The sequence below is a fragment of the Coregonus lavaretus genome, assembly GCF_964263955.1.
Source record: "Coregonus lavaretus genome assembly, chromosome: 36".
NCBI classification, from domain to species: domain Eukaryota; kingdom Metazoa; phylum Chordata; class Actinopteri; order Salmoniformes; family Salmonidae; genus Coregonus; species Coregonus lavaretus.
Genome location: NC_140023.1, coordinates 8,592,291 through 8,610,894, shown reverse-complemented (window position 1 = coordinate 8,610,894; position 18,604 = coordinate 8,592,291). Strand labels below are relative to the sequence as shown.

At 42.2% G+C, this 18,604-nt stretch overlaps 1 protein-coding gene across 1 annotated transcript in view; it reads left to right on the top strand.

The window, feature by feature from the left end:
* The window catches only part of LOC311110747 (glutamate receptor ionotropic, delta-1-like), a gene marked incomplete at both ends in the record, with an annotated part of 388,675 nt that overhangs the window by 210,842 nt on the left and 159,229 nt on the right, over positions 1-18,604 (top strand). The window contains one exon of the mRNA XM_084153305.1: positions 8,346-8,630. Within this exon, the coding sequence (XP_084009431.1) occupies positions 8,346-8,630 (285 nt within the window). The remainder of the gene's footprint in view (positions 1-8,345; positions 8,631-18,604) is intronic.

The window sequence follows — 18,604 nt, the reverse complement described above, 5'->3', positions numbered from 1 at the left end:
GAATCCTGATGGCTGGTTCTCATGCAGTTTGAGAGGCCATTGTCAGACATGTGGTTGTGCAATGGTGTGCTATGTTTGGCTACTTTAACAATGCTACTGCAATTTGTCAAGCTCACAACGGCCCAGAGGAATTAGTGTGAATATTAGCGAGTGACGAATCCTCTTTTAATAGATTGACCGGATTAATGATTGTCAGTCTGCACAAACTGATGGTTTGGTGTGAGTGTGTGGGTGGCAACAGTTTGTGATTGATAGGACACATTGAATCAGAATGCAGAGATGGGTTCTCTCTGTTTTTCTTCTGATTAATTTTATTTTAAGATGTTTATCTTAACCACAGGCAGGGTGGTATCTTCAGATTTTGGTGTGTTTGATAACAAGCCTTTAATACATATGGTGTTACAGACACTATAATAACCAGAATTTCGTATTTCACAGATAAACCACGGTCAAAAGGAGTGAATGATCAGAGAAGATTTGGATTCAATACCTACTGAAGTATACTGGTGGAAATCTATGGAAATATAGAATGTGTATTGTCTAATTGTAATTGGTTATGTGTACCCTTCCATAGAATAACCAATGCATCAGAAGATATTTGAAAATCACATTGGTTTCTGTTTACTGTTAGGATCATGGGCAAATGTAGAATCCGTGTGGCTGGTCTTGTAATCTGTTAATCTGTCTCATTGGTCATGTCACAATATATACCAATAATGATCTCTATCTACATTCTGCCTGTTTTACAGCTAGTGTACTAGTGTTACAAAATGCATGGTGTTAACACTACTGCAGTCACTGGTTATCTTAGCGATGGCTTCCCCTTTGAATCCTCTGTATTGAGTTCACAGAGAAAGACACTAAATGAGATCTACTCATTTGCAGTGTTAAATTCTTACGACAGACCCAATTTATATAATTTCACCACAGCAGTGGTGTGGCGCATTAGATCTGTTCAGCTCTGTTACAATAACGACTGTACACATGCATGATAACCTCATTCATTGCAATGGATTGCTCTGCATAAATTGTATATAATGTTCCCTGTGACCGCATGGGTGTATAATAATTTGACAATCTGTGCATCCAGAAGTTCTTTGATGTGTCAGTAACATCTGCAGGTAAACGTCTGCATCAAAATTATTTTTGTTGTTAATTAAACAGCCTTTAATTTACCAGATTGATGCCTTTTTAATGTTTTAAATTAAGAGCTTTAGGAACATAAAAGATTTCCGTTTATAAACTCCAGATTTGGGCTCATTTGAATGTCAATACAATGTGATGCAGCGATGTGGCAGTATTCGTGTGTGCCTAATGACTTGCACTGTGTTTATTAGGTGCGTTTGAAATTCACCCCCACACACAAATGCATTGTTGCTTTCGATGCAAAATCCAAATCTACAAGAGGTTACATTTTTCCAGGTTTTCTACCCATGCTGAAAACCTCTTGCCATAGTACCTAAAACAGGGATGGGCAAATTTGATGAGGGTGGGGTGGTGGCCACAAAAAATCTGAAACTCATCATGGGGGGCCGCAGTGGCTCGCGGGTCTGCATCCCCACATCCCATACCCACACATGCAGTCAGCCCTAGCCTTTTGGAGGCCATAAGCAAAATTTGAAGTTTCAGAGTTAATTTCCTGGAATTCTGCACATTTTGCAAAGGGGCCGAGAGAGACATTAATTTCCTGCCATTCTACAAATTTTGCTATAGGGTGGAGAGAAATGTTTGCAGTTTTTAATATGAAACCTGACTGAGAGTGACTAGCAAAATCAATGGGGGAACCCGGTCGGCAATTCGACCATGATTACTACATGTTTAGATAGCTGGCCACAAGACTAACTTACAATCTAAACAATGTTAGCTGACATGGGCTAATTGAGTGACTGTCAGTGACTGACATAAGAAGAGAAAAACTGCTGATGCACAACCAAATTTCAAAATTGCATATTGTGTATTCTACTATTCTAACTCTAAACAGAAAGTTGAAACCCCAACTGAGTTCCGGAATAAGGCCTGCAGTTGAATGGACATGAAGTGTCAGATACACGCGGCATATGAATGACAGGGTCGTCCACTCTAGTGAGAACATTTAGGAGTCAAACTCTGCCTGTTAGAGAGAGGCTTGTCTGTAATGGGACTGAAATATTAGTGTAGCGTATATTCCAGGAGAAAATGAACACAGCATCTTCTTTTTACACTGACCCTTACAGAAAAACCACATGATTTCACATGTGGAAAATCACATGATTTCATGTGAAATTTCACGTGAAATCATGTGAAAGTATGTGTTTTTGGAACACTTCACATGTGATCACGTTTTCACGTGTAGTTTCATGTTATCACATTAACTTCACATGTGATCACATTAAAATGTGTTTTTGGAACAATTCACATGTGATCACGTGAAATTCATGAGGTTTTTCCATAAGGGGAGATAGGAGGGGTATAGTAGTGTAGACATATGGCTCTGTCCCTATGTGGTTCCATTTCCTGATGTTTTGTTAAGGAGTATACAGAACATTATGTTTATCTGACTCCATAAAGATAATTAAAATATACAAGCAACCATTGTTCTGATAATTGTCTATATTAAAGGCAGATATTTAATTAACATTGTACAATGAATTGCTTCACATACAAGGTATAAAGCTTAAGTTACAAAGCATTAACAAGCGTTACAAAGCATACTTCTAGGCATATAGATCCTAAGGTTAAGTTAGAAGACAAAGTGTGAACAAAGAGTTGCTTAATAGGCCAGAGGCCTAGGAAATTAGAATTTATCATACAACTTTCCTCCATGGACTGGAAACAGGAATAGAGAGATAACAAAGACATTTAATTCCATATATATCCTCTGAAGGTGTAACCGTTCAACCTAAAACCAACCACCATTGACCAATCAAATGATATCAAGTGTACATTAACAGGAGACAAAGGGCTGTGAGACATGGGTTTGATCCTAGACACATGAAAAGTGGGATGTATACGGAGGGGACGGGGCAACAGAAGACGAGCAGCAGAGGGGCTAATGATCTTGGAGATGGGGAAACTGGGGACAGTTTGCGGGACTCCCCCCAGAGGGGCAGATCTCGGGTGGACAGCCATTCATTCTGCCCGAGACGATACCTGGGAGCCGGGGTCCGGTGGCGGTCCGCTTGCCAGGACAACAACCTCACTCTCAACGTGATCAAGACAAAGGAGATGATTGTGGACTACAGGAAAAGGAGGGCTGAACAGGCCCCCATTATCACCGACACGGCTGTAGTGGAGCGGGTCGAGAGTTTCAAGTTCCTTGGTGTCCATATCAACAACAAACTATCATGGTCGAAACACACCAAGACAGTCGTGAAGAGGGCACGACAACACCTCTTCCGCATCAGGAGACTGAAAAGATTTGGCATGGGTCCCCAGATCCTCAAAAAGTTATACAGCTGCACCATCGAGAGCATCCTGACCAGTTGCATCAGCGCCTGGTATGGCAACTGCTCGGCATCCGACCGTAAGGCGCTACAGAAGGTAATGCGTACTGCCCAGTACATCACTGGGGCCAAGCTTCCTGCCATCCAGGACCTATATACTAGGCGGTGTTAGAGGAAGGCCCAAAATATTGTCAAAGACTCCAGTCACCCAAGTCATAGACTGTTCTCTCTGCTACCGCACGGCAAGCGGTACCAGTGTAGGTCCAAAAGGCTCCTTAACAGTTTCTTTCCCCAAGCCATGCTGAACAATTAATCAAATGGCCACCCGGACTGTTTGCATTTGTTTTTACACTACTCACTTTACACCTACCTACATGTACAAATTACCTCGACTAACCCATACCCTCACACATTGACTCGGTACCGGTACCCCCTGTATATAGCCTCGGTATTGTTATTTTAGTGTGTTACTTATTGATTTTTGTACTTATATTTTCTTAACTCTATTTTCTTAACTGCATTGTTGGTTAAGGGTTTGTGAGTAAGCGTTTCATGGTACGGTCAACCTACACCTGTTGTATTCGGCGCATGTGACAAATAAAAATTGATTTTATTTTATTTGACAAAGTGAAAACATGTTTTAGATTTTTTTTCAAATGAATTGAAAATGAAATACAGAAATCTCATTTACATAAGTATTCACACCCCTGAGTCAATACTTTGTAGAAGCACCTTTTGGCATCGATAACAGCTGTGAGTCTTTCTGGGTAAGTCTCTAAGAGCTTTACACACCTGGATTGTACAATATTTGCACGTTATTCTTTTAAAAAACGTTTTCAAGCACTGTCAAGTTGATTGTTGGTCATTGCTAGACAGCCATTTTCAAGTCTTGCCATAGATTTTCAAGCCGATTTAAGTCAAAACTGTAACTAGGCCACTCAGGAACATGCAATGTTGTCTTGCCAAGCAACTCTTGTCCTGCTGAAAGGTGAATTAGTCTCCCAGTATCTGTTGGAACGCAGACTGAACCAAGTTTTCCTCTAGGATTTTGCCTGTGCTTAGCTCTATTCAATTTTTTTTTATCCTAAAAAACTCCCTAGTCCTTGCCGATGACAAGCATACCCATAACATGATGCAGCCACCACCTTGCTTGAAAATATGAAGAGTGGTACTCGGTGATTTGTTGTGTTGGATTTGCACCAAACATAATGCTTTATATTCAGGACACAAAGTTAATTTCTTAGCCAATTTTTTTGCAGTTTTACTTTAGTGCCTTATTGCAAACAGGATGCATATTTGTATTCTGTACAGGCTTCCTTCTTTTCACTCTGTCATTTAGGTTGGTATTGTGGAGTAACTAAAATGTTGTTGATCCATACTCAGTTTTCTCCTATCCCAGCCATTAAAATCAAATCAAATCAAATGTTATTTGTCACATGCGCCGAATACAACAGGTGTAGATCTTACCGTGAAATGCTTAATTACAAGCCCTTAACCATAAATGCAGTTCAAGAAGAGTTAAGAAAATATGTACTAAATAAACTAAAGTAAAAAATAGATAAATAAATAACACAGTAAAATAACAATAGCGAGACTATATACAGGGGGTACTGGTGCAACATGTGTCAATGTGCGGCGGTACAGGTTAGTCGAGGTAATTTGTACATGTAGGTAGGAGTAAAGTGACTCTTGTCTACAGCTGCTCAATAGGTGCCCTTCTATTCGAGGCATCAGAAAACCTCCCTGGTCTTTGTGGTTGAAATACAGGTTTACGCAGAAATGCGTCAAACACACTCCAGGGCACAAAACAGGCGCACTGGAATATACAAGGCACACGGGAAAATACTCCCGTCGATACAAAATACACGAGCTCCACCGAGCTTCACTAACCTCCACAATAAACAATCACCCACACAGACAAGGAAGCAGAGGGAACACTTATACAATGACTAATGAGGGAATAAGGATTGAAGACAAGACAAATGGAGTGATGATAAATGGATCGGCAGTAGCTAGTAAGCCGGTGACGCCGAACGCCGAAACCTGCCCGAACAAGGAGGGGAGGCAGCCTCGGCAGAAGTCGTGACAATGTGGAAAAAGTCAAGGGGTGTGAATACTTTCTGAAGGCACTGTATCTACCTCAATTACCTCGTACCCCTGCACATCGACTCAATACTGGTACCCCGTGTATATAGCCAAGTTATCGTTACTTTATTCCTTGTGTTATTATTTGTATATTATTTCTCAATTTTTCTCTCTGCATTGTTTTGAAGGGCCCGTAAGTAAGCATTTCACTGTTAGTCTACACCTGTTGTTTACGAAGCATGTGACAAATATAAATTTATTTTATTTTATATTCTAATAATTAATCGCAATTAATGTAGAAAAGCCATTCACTTAAATGGGTTCATTTGCTGTTTTATACTTTCGGTGCTGTAATTTCATCCACTGAGTTCCTCTACTAAACTGTCCAACTGAATTTGTGATTGCCAAGCCAGTGGGGAGTACAAAGGGACTTTGAGCTGCTGAGGGTTCAGGTCATGGGTGATTCATTCGAATGTGAAGGTGACTTAGGGAAAATAGGTCCCTCAATCGCCTAAACGCCTCCAAGTAGCTTGTTTGGTAGTCAAGTCCATCTCTCCCTCTCTCGTCAATATCTCAGTTTCTCTCATTTTCTTCTCTCACACTCCTGCTGTTTTTGGTCCTGTCATTTCTTGAATTTCCATTTATATCTCCCCGATTGTCTCTCTCTCTCTCTCCTCACTCTCTCTCTCTCCCTTCTCTATTTTCAACCCCTCATCACGCTCTTTAGTTGCCCCAGTGCTCCTGATTTACAATGGCTTAATGTAGTCCTGTGCTGGGAGTCGGCAGATAAATGTCACATTTGTCACATTAATAGTCCCTCCACGCCAGCGTCCCAGTATGACTCCATCCACCCCCCCCCCCCCATCCTTGTGTGCTGCTTGGCGGATCAGAGCAACATTTCGATAGCTGATCTTCCTGATTTCTGCTGTATTTTTTGTCCAGCTATAGTTTCTTTCTCCCTTTTGTAATGTGTAACCACACTCCGTGCTCTATACTCATTCGTCATTGTTTAACCTTCGGTATTGTTCAAAGTGGCTGGTCTTTGTGCATTGTAATGGTTTTGTTTTGGATTTCACGTCATTATGAGCTGCGAGTCTCTCTAAGCATTTCAAAGAGATTACACTTAATTGGGTGATTTTTAACAAACAGTGGGCTCACATTTAATTACTGTTGCATGCCATTAGCACTTTGTTTGTGCTCAGATAAAGGATAAAAGAGGCCTGTCGACTATATGAGAAATGTTGACTTGAATTCCAAATGCGGTGATCATGTTTTTCATGTTCAAGTAAGATTAGTGGTAGAGGATTATATATGGTATGTATAGATTTTAACTCTACACAGATATGGCTCTACCGTCAGCCATAGATAAAGCTCCTAATTTCTCTGGTCTGGAATTTGCTGCAGAAGTTTTAGATTGCACAGTATATTTTCTGTTGGTACTAGACTGAAATTCAGTGTAAAATCTGCCTGCAAGGGAGAGGACCTGTTTAGTTGACCAGACAGTTATTTATAAATTTGATAGGGCAGAGAGCAGTACCTTTACGCATGAAATGATCAGGTGCACTGACTATACTCATTGATGCAAGTATTCATTAACCCAAGGCCTGGTTGTCTGAAGGTTTCCTGCCTAATTAAGACTGAATCAGAGTCCCCTATTAATTAGACTTCTGACTTTTGTTGGGTTATACTGTAGGTGTTTCCTATGAGTTTATGTGTGTAGGTGAGAGTGTGAGATTCAGTAAAGTTTGGAAGATTTACAGATCGTACACTCTAACCAAACGTCTTCAATTTACGAATGTGAATTTTACTTTATCTTTGAACAAAGACATCCACTTGTGTACTTGGCAGGCATACGTTTTTGAGCACTGGTAAATGTACATTTATAGGTTTTAATGCCTCCAAGCTCACTTACAACCCATACAACTAGCACAATACTTCATAACACTTCATAACCAGCTGCTCAGTGACAAATGTGCAACATTCATAAAATATTTACTACTACTTATAATGGACAGCTTATCAGGGTAGATGTGGAGCTATAGATGTTAAGACTGTATAAATATTTTACTGTACTTTCAGTAATTCGTCCCAACAGTAATTCGTCCCAACTTTTTTTAAAGGATCTAACTGAGATTTTCTCCAAAGCACACACACATAAACAAACAGCAGGAGGAAGTGATGGCTGGACCAACTATGTCAGAAACTACAAGTATTACAAAAATGGATTTGAATGTTAATCTGGGTGACACAGATTTCAGAGATGACATGTTTCTGTGGTGGTGGTGATGGTGGGGGTGGGGAGGGGTGAGGGGGTGCAAAAGGGAAAGAGGGATTTATTACATAACTTGTTGTAGTACTTGTGATTTTTTTGGTGATATTAAAGGGATGTTTTGTTTACTTTTCTACAGGCCCTACCTGCCCTTTCACCCATCCTCTTCCTGTTGTTGTCCCAATGCCCATGGCTGTATGTGCTCTCAGTTCGTTCCCTGCCAATACCCTGGCCTGCTCTACTATTCTCTGCCCTGCCCATGTCCTGCCTTTCCCTACTGTATCCTACACTACCCATGTCCTGCACTGCTGTGCCCTGCTCTGACCTGCCCTTTAACTTCTGCCCCTCCACCTCACATACTTTCTGAAGCAATAAGTCCCTTCCACATTTCTCCAGCAGTTTGATCTTCATTGTGTTATCTATCTTTATTATCTCTATCTTTGTTATTTCTACAAACAGAACGCACTACTTTCATTTGACTAGTACCGATTCCACGTGCTCTCTGCTGTCTTATTGGATTGTCTGAAGTTTTCTCATCATGTCCCTCTCTCATCCTTGTCCCTCTTTAGCCTGTGAGCTGATGAACCAGGGCATTCTGGCTCTGGTAACGTCTACAGGCTGTGCATCCGCCAACGCCCTCCAGTCCTTGACCGACGCCATGCACATACCCCACCTGTTTATCCAGAGAAACGGCCAGGGCACGCCTCGCACCGCCTGCCACCTCAACCCAAGCCCTGACGGGGAGAGCTACACCCTGGCCACCCGCCCGCCCGTACGCCTCAACGACGTCATGCTGACCCTGGTCACTGAGCTGCGCTGGCAGAAGTTCATCATCTTCTATGATGCTGACTATGGTGAGTGGGGGAGAAGGGGTGGGGTATAGGGTGAGTGGGGGTTGGTGGTTGGGTGTGCGGAAAACACAGTTTAATGTTGTGGGACCATTACAAGTTTTGTGTTTTTGTATGTGTGACCAAGTAGCAGTAATCAATGGGATACATTCCCCCTAAACTATAGTGTTCTTTTGAACAATGCACAAAGCTGATCAATGTTTAAAGGGATAGTGCAATTTTTTTTTTACACCGAACAAAAATATAAACGCAACAATTTCCACGATTTTACTGAGTTACAGTTCATATAAGGAAATCAGTCTATTGAAATAAATAGGAAATCAGTCAATTGAAATAAATATATTAGGCCCTAATCTATGGAATTCACATGACTTGGAATACAGATATGCATCTGATGGTCACAGATACCTTAAGAAAAAGGCAGGGGAGTGGATCAGAAAACCAGTTAGTATCTGGTGTGACCACCATTTGCCGGATGCAGCGCGACACATCTCCTTCGCATAGAGTTGATCAGGCTGTTGATTGTGGCCTGTGGAATGTTGTCCCACTCCTCTTCAATGGCTGTGCCAAGTTGCTGGATATTGGCGGGAACTGGAACAAGCTGTCATACACGTCGATCCAGAGCATCCCAAACATGCTCAATGGGTGATATGTCTGGTGAGTATGCAGGCCATGGGAGAACTGGGACATTTTCAGCTTCCAGGAATTGTGTACAGATCCTTGCGAAATGGGGCTGTGCATTATTATGCTGTAACGAGGTGATGGTGGCAAATGAATGGCACGACAATGGGCCTCAGGATCGCGCCATGGTATCTCTGTGAATACACATTTCCATTGATAGAATGCAATTGTGTTTGTTGTCCGTAGCTTATGCCTGCCCATACCATAACCCAACCGCCACCATGGGGCACTCTGTTCACAAAGTTGACATCAGCAAACCGCTCGCCCACACGCCGCCATACATGCTGTGTGCTATCTGCCCGGTACTGTTGAAACCGGGATTCATCCGTGAAGAGCACACTTCTCCAGCGTGCCAATGGCCATCGAAGGTGAATATTTGCCCACTGAAGTGGGTTATGACACCGAACTACAGTCAGGTCAAGACCCTGGTGAGGACAACGAGTACGCAGCTGAGCTTCCCTGAGACGGTTTCTGACAGTTTGTGCAGACATTTTTCGGTTGCACAAACCCACAGTTTCATCAGCTGCCCGGGTGGCTGGTCTCAGAAGATCTCGCAGGTGAAGAAGCCAAATGTGGAGGTCCTGGGTCTGGCATGCTTACACGTGGTCTGCAGTTGTTGGCCGGTTGGACATTAAATTCTCTAGCAACAGCTCTGGTGGACATTCCTGCAGTCAGCATCCCAATTGCACGCTCCGTCAAAACTTGAGATCTGTGGCATTGTGTTGTGTGACAAAGCTGTACATTTTAGAGTGGCCTTTTCTTGTCCCCACCACAATGTGCACCTGTGAAATGATCATGCTGTTTAATCAACTTCTTGATATGCCACATCTGTCAGGTGGATGTATTGTCTTGGCAAAGGATAAATGCTCACTAACAGGGATGTAAACAAATACGCTTTTTGTGTGTATGGAACATTTCTGGGATGTTTTATTTCAGCTCATGAAACATGGGACGAACACTTTACATGTTGCGTTTATATTTCTGTTCAGTGTCCTTACCCAGAGTCAGATGAATTCATGGACACCATTTTTATGTCTCTGTGTGCAGTTTGAAGGAAGTTGAAGGTAGTTTCTGGAGCCATTGATTCCCATTGCACTCATTAGTATGTTCTGTTTACAATGAACGGCACATCTGAACTGCCAGGATGAAAATATTTTCGAGCTCAGAATTTCTGCTCCAATGCCTTTAATTACAGTTTCATTATTAAGCTGTTTTAAGGTGCTACTGAAGCATAGATTAAATATTACTCCCTGTCAACATTTTAAAATCATTCCAATAAAATCACTTCATAAACGTGAATCACTACAGGCTCTCATGGTGTTATCAGCATAATATCAATAGTAAATCTCATCATATCACAGTTTAGGTAAATAATATATCAGGGACCTCCATTACGAGTTATGAAAATCAGTGTTTAGTGCTTCATAACGTTTAGAAACATTTTCAAAGCCAAATACTGACCCGTAGAGGGGATCATTGTTTTGAGCATCACATTCATGTGTGATTGCCCAAAGGTTATGGTAAATCCTTGGTCATGTTCATATTACAGGTGTAATCTGTCATTTTATTTATGTTTTTGTGCACTGCACTGCACGCAGATTGGGTTAGATGGAATGTACGTTTTTCATGTGTGCATTTGTTAGTTGAAACCTATCCTAGGCAGCCGATAGTGGGCTAAACGTGGTGTTCAACATCCTAAATTGTCAGAAAATCCTAAAATAGTGGTGGGAAATTGTGTTTTATTAAGACAGTACACATACTGTATCTTTCCAGTTTTTCCAGTTAAGGAGGGAAATGATGCCTTTGCAGCCTGAATGGAGGATGCTTTATGTACGGGTCGGTCCATGGGGGGCACGAGTGTATTACTGGCTAGGCACATCAATCCTAGATGATAGCGCAGATCTAGCGCCCACTATCGGCTGCCTAGGCTAGTTGAAACCTTGATTACTTATGCATTTCATCCTGTGGCCACAGGGAAAAGAGTAATAACAGATTGCACTCTTAACACTGTTCTTGGAGAAGCTAGTCTTCATTAGCTGCATTATGACATTAGAGAGAGAGAGAGAGAGAGCATTTCTGTTTTCTCATATCCTTAGTTTCTATTTCATAAATCTCACATATAAATCCCTATAGGCCAGACCCTTTCTGACCCACTTTTAGAACACGGCAAGCTTTAGAATGAGCAATGAATCGCTGAGGGCACTAACTGTTGTACAGAAGTTGTACGCACATGCATAGCTGTTTGACGCTAGACTGGTACCTGTGGTAGGGATACTTTATCATGGACTCATGCTTCAAACACATTCAGTAGACACCTTTCATAAAGATGACTGTTTATTTGTTTTCCTGTTATTACAACAACTCAACTCAAGAGGTAGTCATTTAATTTTGGCTGAATAAGATGCAACCAATCAGGGATAGGAGTACACAAGAAGTACAGTGAGGGAAAAAAGTATTTGATCCCCTGCTGATTTTGTACGTTTGCCCACTGACAAATAAATGATCAGTCTATAATTTTAATGGTAGATTTATTTGAACAGTGAGAGACAGAATAACAACAAAAAAATCCAGAAAAACGCATGTCAAAAATGTTATAAATTGATTTGCATTTTAATGAGGGAAATAAGTATTTGACCCCCTCTCAATCAGAAAGATTTCTGGCTCCCAGGTGTCTTTTATACAGGTAACGAGCTGAGATTAGGAGCACACTCTTACAGGGAGTGCTCCTAATCTCAGTTTGTTACCTGTATAAAAGACACCTGGGAGCCAGATGCAATCAATCAATCAGATTCCAAACTCTCCACCATGGCCAAGACCAAAGAGCTCTCCAAGGATGTCAGGGACAAGATTGTAGACCTACACAAGGCTGGAATGGGCTACAAGACCATCGCCAAGCAGCTTGGTGAGAAGGTGACAACAGTTGGTGCGATTATTCGCAAATGGAAGAAACACAAAATAACTGTCAATCTCCCTCGGCCGGGGCTCCATGCAAGATCTCACCTCGTGGAGTTGCAATGATCATGAGAATGATGAGGAATCAGCCCAGAACTACACGGGAGGATCTTGTCAATGATCTCAAGGCAGCTGGGACCATAGTCACCAAGAAAACAATTGGTAACACACTACGCCATGAAGGACTGAAATCATGCAGCGCCCGCAAGGTCCCCCTGCTCAAGAAAGCACATATACAGGGCCGTCTGAAGTTTGCCAATGAACATCTGAATGATTCAGAGGAGAACTGGGTGAAAGTGTTGTAGTCAGATGAGACCAAAATGGAGCTCTTTGGCATCAACTCAACTCGCCGTGTTTGGAGGTGGAGGAATGCTGCCTATGACCCCAAGAACACTATCCCCACCGTCAAACATGGAGGTGGAAACATTATGCTTTGGGGGTGTTTTTCTGCTAAGGGTACAGGACAACTTCACCGCATCAAAGGGACGATGGACGGCGCCATGTACCGTCAAATCTTGGGTGAGAACCGCCTTCCCTCAGCCAGGGCATTGAAAATGGGTCGTGGATGGGTATTCCAGCATGACAATGACCCAAAACACACGGCCAAGGCAACAAAGGAGTGGCTCAAGAAGAAGCACATTAAGGTCCTGGAGTAGCCTAGCCAGTCTCCAGACCTTAATCCCATAGAAAATCTGTGGAGGGAGCTGAGGGTTCGAGTTGCCAAACGTCAGGCTCGAAACCTTAATGACTTGGAGAAGATCTGCAAAGAGGAGTGGGACAAAATCCCTCCTGAGGTGTGCAAACCTGGTGGCCAACTACAAGAAACGTCTGACCTCTGTGATTGCCAACAAGGGTTTTGCCACCAAGTACTAAGTCATGTTTTGCAGAGGGGTCAAATACTTATTTCCCTCATTAAAATGCTAATCAATTTATAACATTTTTGACATGCGTTTTTTTTGTTTTTATTCTGTCTCTCACTGTTCAAATAAACATACCATTAAAATTGTAGACTGATCATGTCTTTGTCAGTGGGCAAACATACAAAATCAGCAGGGGATCAAATACGTTTTTTCCCTCACTGTATGACTAGCCAACTTGTTAATTCTGTGTTTAACCAGGCCCCATTAGTGTTAAATAATGAATAAGGAGACCAGTTTTTATGAGGCAGCCTACTTAGCTAATTATGCTCGTTAAGATCAGCAACCCTGACATCCACATCCATGTGTTACACTCTTTAACTCTGCACTTGTTCAATTAAATAAATGTAGTATCTAATTAGAACAGCTTATTTCAGAGCAGTCAAAATACCTTTCCATGCCTGCCCATGTTTTACCAAAACTTCCTGCACAGACAAATACGCCATATGAGCCTGTAACCAGCAGTTTCAAAGTTTTAGTCAGGGAACAGAGATGTTGAATTTAAAGTAAAGTTGAGCTGGTGAGAAATGATTAGCGCATGCAAGTTAGCTCACTGAAGTAAATGCGTGATTGATTTAGCCAATTTAAATGGAATGAAAACTGAAATACCCTACTGCAGTGCAGTATACTTTGTTATTTGCTGGGAGATTTGCTCTAAAGGATATCATAGGGAATTGTGGTTTGCAGTTCCGCTAGTTCCACAAGTGTGACAGCCACTTTAGAACTGTGTCCTGATTGTCTTGACCTGCTTGCTTTACTTGTCACCTACCCTGCATGAGCATCAGTGCCGGTCGGTGCCATTCAAGATTAGGGAGGACGCTTTATTTTATATGAGCATGGCCTTACAGTGCCTTGCAAAAGTATTCATCCACCTTGGCGTTTTTCCTATTTTGTTGCATTACAACCTGTAATTTAAATGATTTTTATTTGGATTTCATGTAATGGACATACACAAAATAGTTCAAATTGGTGAAGTGAAATGAAAAAAATGTATGGTTTGAAAAAATTCAAAAAAATTAATAACGGAAAAGTGGTGCGTGCATATGTATTCACCCCCTTTGCTATTAAGCCCCTAAATAAGATCTGGTGGAACCAATTACCTTCAGAAGTGACATAATTAGTTAAATAAAGTCCACCTGTGTGCACTAAGTGTCACATGATCTGTCACATGATCTCAGTATATATACACCTGTTCTGAAAGGCCCCAGAGTCTGCAACACCACTAAGCAAGGGGCACCACCAGGCAAGCGGCACCAAGACCAAGGAGCTCTCCAAACAGGTCAGGGACAAAGTTTTGGAGAAGTACAGATCAGGGTTGGGTTATAAAAAAAAATCCGAAACTTTGAACATCCCACAGAGCACCATTAAATCCAGTATTAAAAAATGGAAAGAATATGGCACCACAACAAACCTGCCTATCTGTCCATAGGAACACTTTAAGCCGTACACTCCACAGAGCTGGGCTTTACGGAAGAGTGGCCAGAAAAAAGCCATAGCTTAAGGACAAAAATGGTGTTCGCCAAAAGGCATGTGGGAGACTCCCCAAACATATGGAAGAATGTACTCTGGTCAGATGAGACTCAAATTGAGCTTTTTGGCCATCAAGGAAAACGCTATGTCTGGCACAAACCCAACACCTCTCATCACCCTGAGAACACCATCCCCACAGTGAAGCGTGGTGGTGGCAGCATCATGCTGTGCGGATGTTTTTCATCAGCAGGGACTGGAAACTGGTCAGAATTGAAGGAATGATGGATGGCGCTAAATACAGGGAAATTCTTGAGGGAAACCTGTTTCAGTCTTCCAGAGATTTGAGACTTGATGGAGGTTCACCATCCAGCAGGACAATGGCCCTAAGCATACTGCTAAAGCAACACTTGAGTGGTTTAAGGGGAAACATTTAAATGTCTTGGAATGGCCTAGTCAAAGACCTCAATCCAATTGAGAATTTGTGGTATGTACTTAAAGATTGCTGTACAACAGTAGAACCCATCCAACTTGAAGGAGCTGGAGCAGTTTTGCCTTGAAGAATGGGCAAAAATACCAGTGGCTAGATGTGCCAAGCTTATAGAGACATACAGTGAGGGAATTAAGTATTTTATCCCCTGCTGATTTTGTATGTTTGCCCACTGACAAAGACATGATCAGTCTATAATTGTAATGGTAGGTTTATTTGAACAGTGAGAGACAGAATAACAACAAACAAATCCAGAAAAACGCATGTCAAAAATGTTATAAATTGATTTGCATTTTAATGAGGGAAATTAGTATTTGACCCCTCTGCAAAACATGACTTAGTACTTGGTGGCAAAACCCTTGTTGGCAATCACAGAGGTCAGATGTTTCTTGTAGTTGGCCACCAGGTTTACACACATCTCAGGAGGGATTTTGTCCCACTCCTCTTTGCAGATCTTCTCCAAGTCATTAAGGTTTCGAGGCTGACGTTTGGCAACTCGAACTTTCAGCTCCCTCCACAAATGTTCTATGGGATTAAGGTCTGGAGACTGGCTAGGCCACTCCAGGACCTTAATGTGCTGCTTCTTGAGCCACTCCTTTGTTGCCTTGTGGCCGTGAGTATTGGGTCATTGTCATGCTGGAATACCCATCCACCACCCATTTTCAATGCCCTGGCTGAGGGAAGGAGGTTCTCACCCAAGATTTGACGGTACATGGCCCCGTCCATCGTCCCTTTGATGCGGTGAAGGTTTGCTGTCCCCTTAGCAGAAAAACACCCCCAAAGCATAATGTTTCCACCTCCATGTTTGACGGTGGGGATGGTGTTCTTGGGGTCATAGGCAGCATTCCTCCTCCTCCAAACACGGCGAGTTGAGTTGATGCCAAAGAGCTCGATTTTGGTCTCATCTGACCTCAACACTTTCACCCAGTTCTCCTCTGAATCATTCAGATGTTCATTGGCAAACTTCAGACGGGTCTGTATATGTGCTTTCTTGAGCAGGGGGACCTTGCGGGCGCTGCAGGATTTCAGTCCTTCACGGTGTAGTATGTTACCAATTGTTTTCTTGGTGACTATGGTCCCAGCTGCCTTGAGATCATTGACAAGATCCTCCCGTGTAGTTCTGGGCTGATTCCTCACCGTTCTCATGATCATTGGAACTCCACGAGGTGAGATCTTGCATGGAGCCCCAGGCCGAGGGAGATTGACAGTTATTTTGTGTTTCTTCCATTTGCGAATAATCGCACCAACTGTTGTCACCTTCTCACCAAGCTGCTTGGCGATGGTCTTGTAGCCCATTCCAGCCTTGTGTAGGTCTACAATCTTGTCCCTGACATCCTTGGAGAGCTCTTTGGTCTTGGCCATGGTGGAGAGTTTGGAATCTGATTGATTGATTGCGTCTGTGTACAGGTGTCTTTTATACAGGTAACAAATGGAGATTAGGAGCACTCCCTTTAAGAGTGTGCTCCTAATCTCAGCTCGTTACCTGTATAAAAGACACCTGGGAGCCAGAAATCTTTCTGATTGAGAGGGGGTCAAATACTTATTTCCCTCATTAAAATGCAAATCAATTTATAACATTTTTGACATGCGTTTTTCTGGATTTTTTTGTTGTTATTCTGTCTCTCACTGTTCAAATAAACCTACCAATAAAATTATAGACTGATCATGTCTTTGTCAGTGGGCAAACGTACAAAATTAGCAGGGGATCAAATACTTAATTCCCTCACTGTACCCCAAGAGACTTGCAGCTGTAATTGCTGCAAAAGGTGGCTATACAAAGTATTGACTTTGGGGGGGGGGGGTGAATAGTTATGCACGCTCAAGTTTTCAGTTTTTTTGTCTTATTTCTTGTTTGTTTCACAAGAAAAAATATTTTGCATCTTTAAAGTGGTAGGCATGTTGTGTAAATCAAATGATACAAACCCCCCCAAAATCCTATTTAATTCCAGGTTTAAGGGAACAAAATAGGAAAAATGCCAAGGGGAGTGAATACTTTCACAAGCCACTGTATATGCCAAGATATAGTATAGGCTATTTTTTACCTTCAGCCTTTATACAACCATATAAACAAATGTATATACAATATTCTGCTCATATGAACAAATATATATAGGTGTTACAGGAGGGGGTCACAGTTCCGGAGCGACCCACTAGGTGTCATCCTCTGACAACCTTAGGCACCTCCTCACTCACAGTCTGGAATAATCATGATCCTATTGGTGTCACCTGTGTCTACCTGTTCACCTGTGTATTTATCCCCTCACTTTCCTGTGTTCCCTTGCTCAGTGTTCTCTGCTAGTTTCACTATCCCAAGCAGTACTAATCATTGTCTGATCGCGGGATGTATGGACAGGTACAGTGGGGAAAAAAGTATTTAGTCAGCCACCAATTGTGCAAGTTCTCCCACTTAAAAAGATGAGAGAGGACTGTAATTTTCATCATAGGTACACGTCAACTATGACAGACAAAATGAGAAAAAAAAATCCAGAAAATCACATTGTAGGATTTTTAATTAATTTATTTGCAAATTATGGTGGAAAATAAGTATTTGGTCAATAACAAAATTTTCTCAATACTTTGTTATATACCCTTTGTTGGCAATGACACAGGTCAAACGTTTTCTGTAAGTCTTCACAAGGTTTTCACACACTGTTGCTGGTATTTTGGCCCATTCCTCCATGCATATCTCCTCTAGAGCAGTGATGTTTTGGGGCTGTCGCTGGGCAACACAGACTTTCAACTCCCTCCAAAGATTTTCTATGGGGTTGAGATCTGGAGACTGGCTAGGCCACTCCAGGACCTTGAAATGCTTCTTACAAAGCCACTCCTTCGTTGCCCGGGCGGTGTGTTTGGGATCATTGTCATGCTGAAAGACCCAGCCACATTTCATCTTCAATGCCCTTGCTGATGGAAGGAGGTTTTCACTCAAAATCTCACGATACATGGCCCCATTCATTCTTTCCTTTACACGGATCAGTCGTCCTGGTCCCTTTGCAGAAAAACAGCCCCAAAGCATGATGTTTCCACCGCCATGCTTCACAGTAGGTATGGTGTTCTTTGGATGCAACTCAGCATTCTTTGTCCTCCAAACACGACGAGTTGAGTTTTTACCAAAAAGTTCTATTTTGGTTTCATCTGACCATATGACATTCTCCCAATCCTCTTCTGGATCATCCACATTCACTCTAGCAAACTTCAGACGGGCCTGGATATGTACTGGCTTAAGCAGGGGGACACGTCTGGCACTGCAGGATTTGAGTCCCTGGCGGCGTAGTGTGTTACTGATGGTAGGCTTTGTTACTTTGGTCCCAGCTCTCTGCAGGTCATTCACTAGGTCCCCCCGTGCGGTTCTGGGATTTTTGCTCACCGTTCTTGTGATCATTTTGACCCCACGGGGTGAGATCTTGCGTGGAGCCCCAGATCGAGGGAGATTATCAGTGGTCTTGTATGTCTTCCATTTCCTAATAATTGCT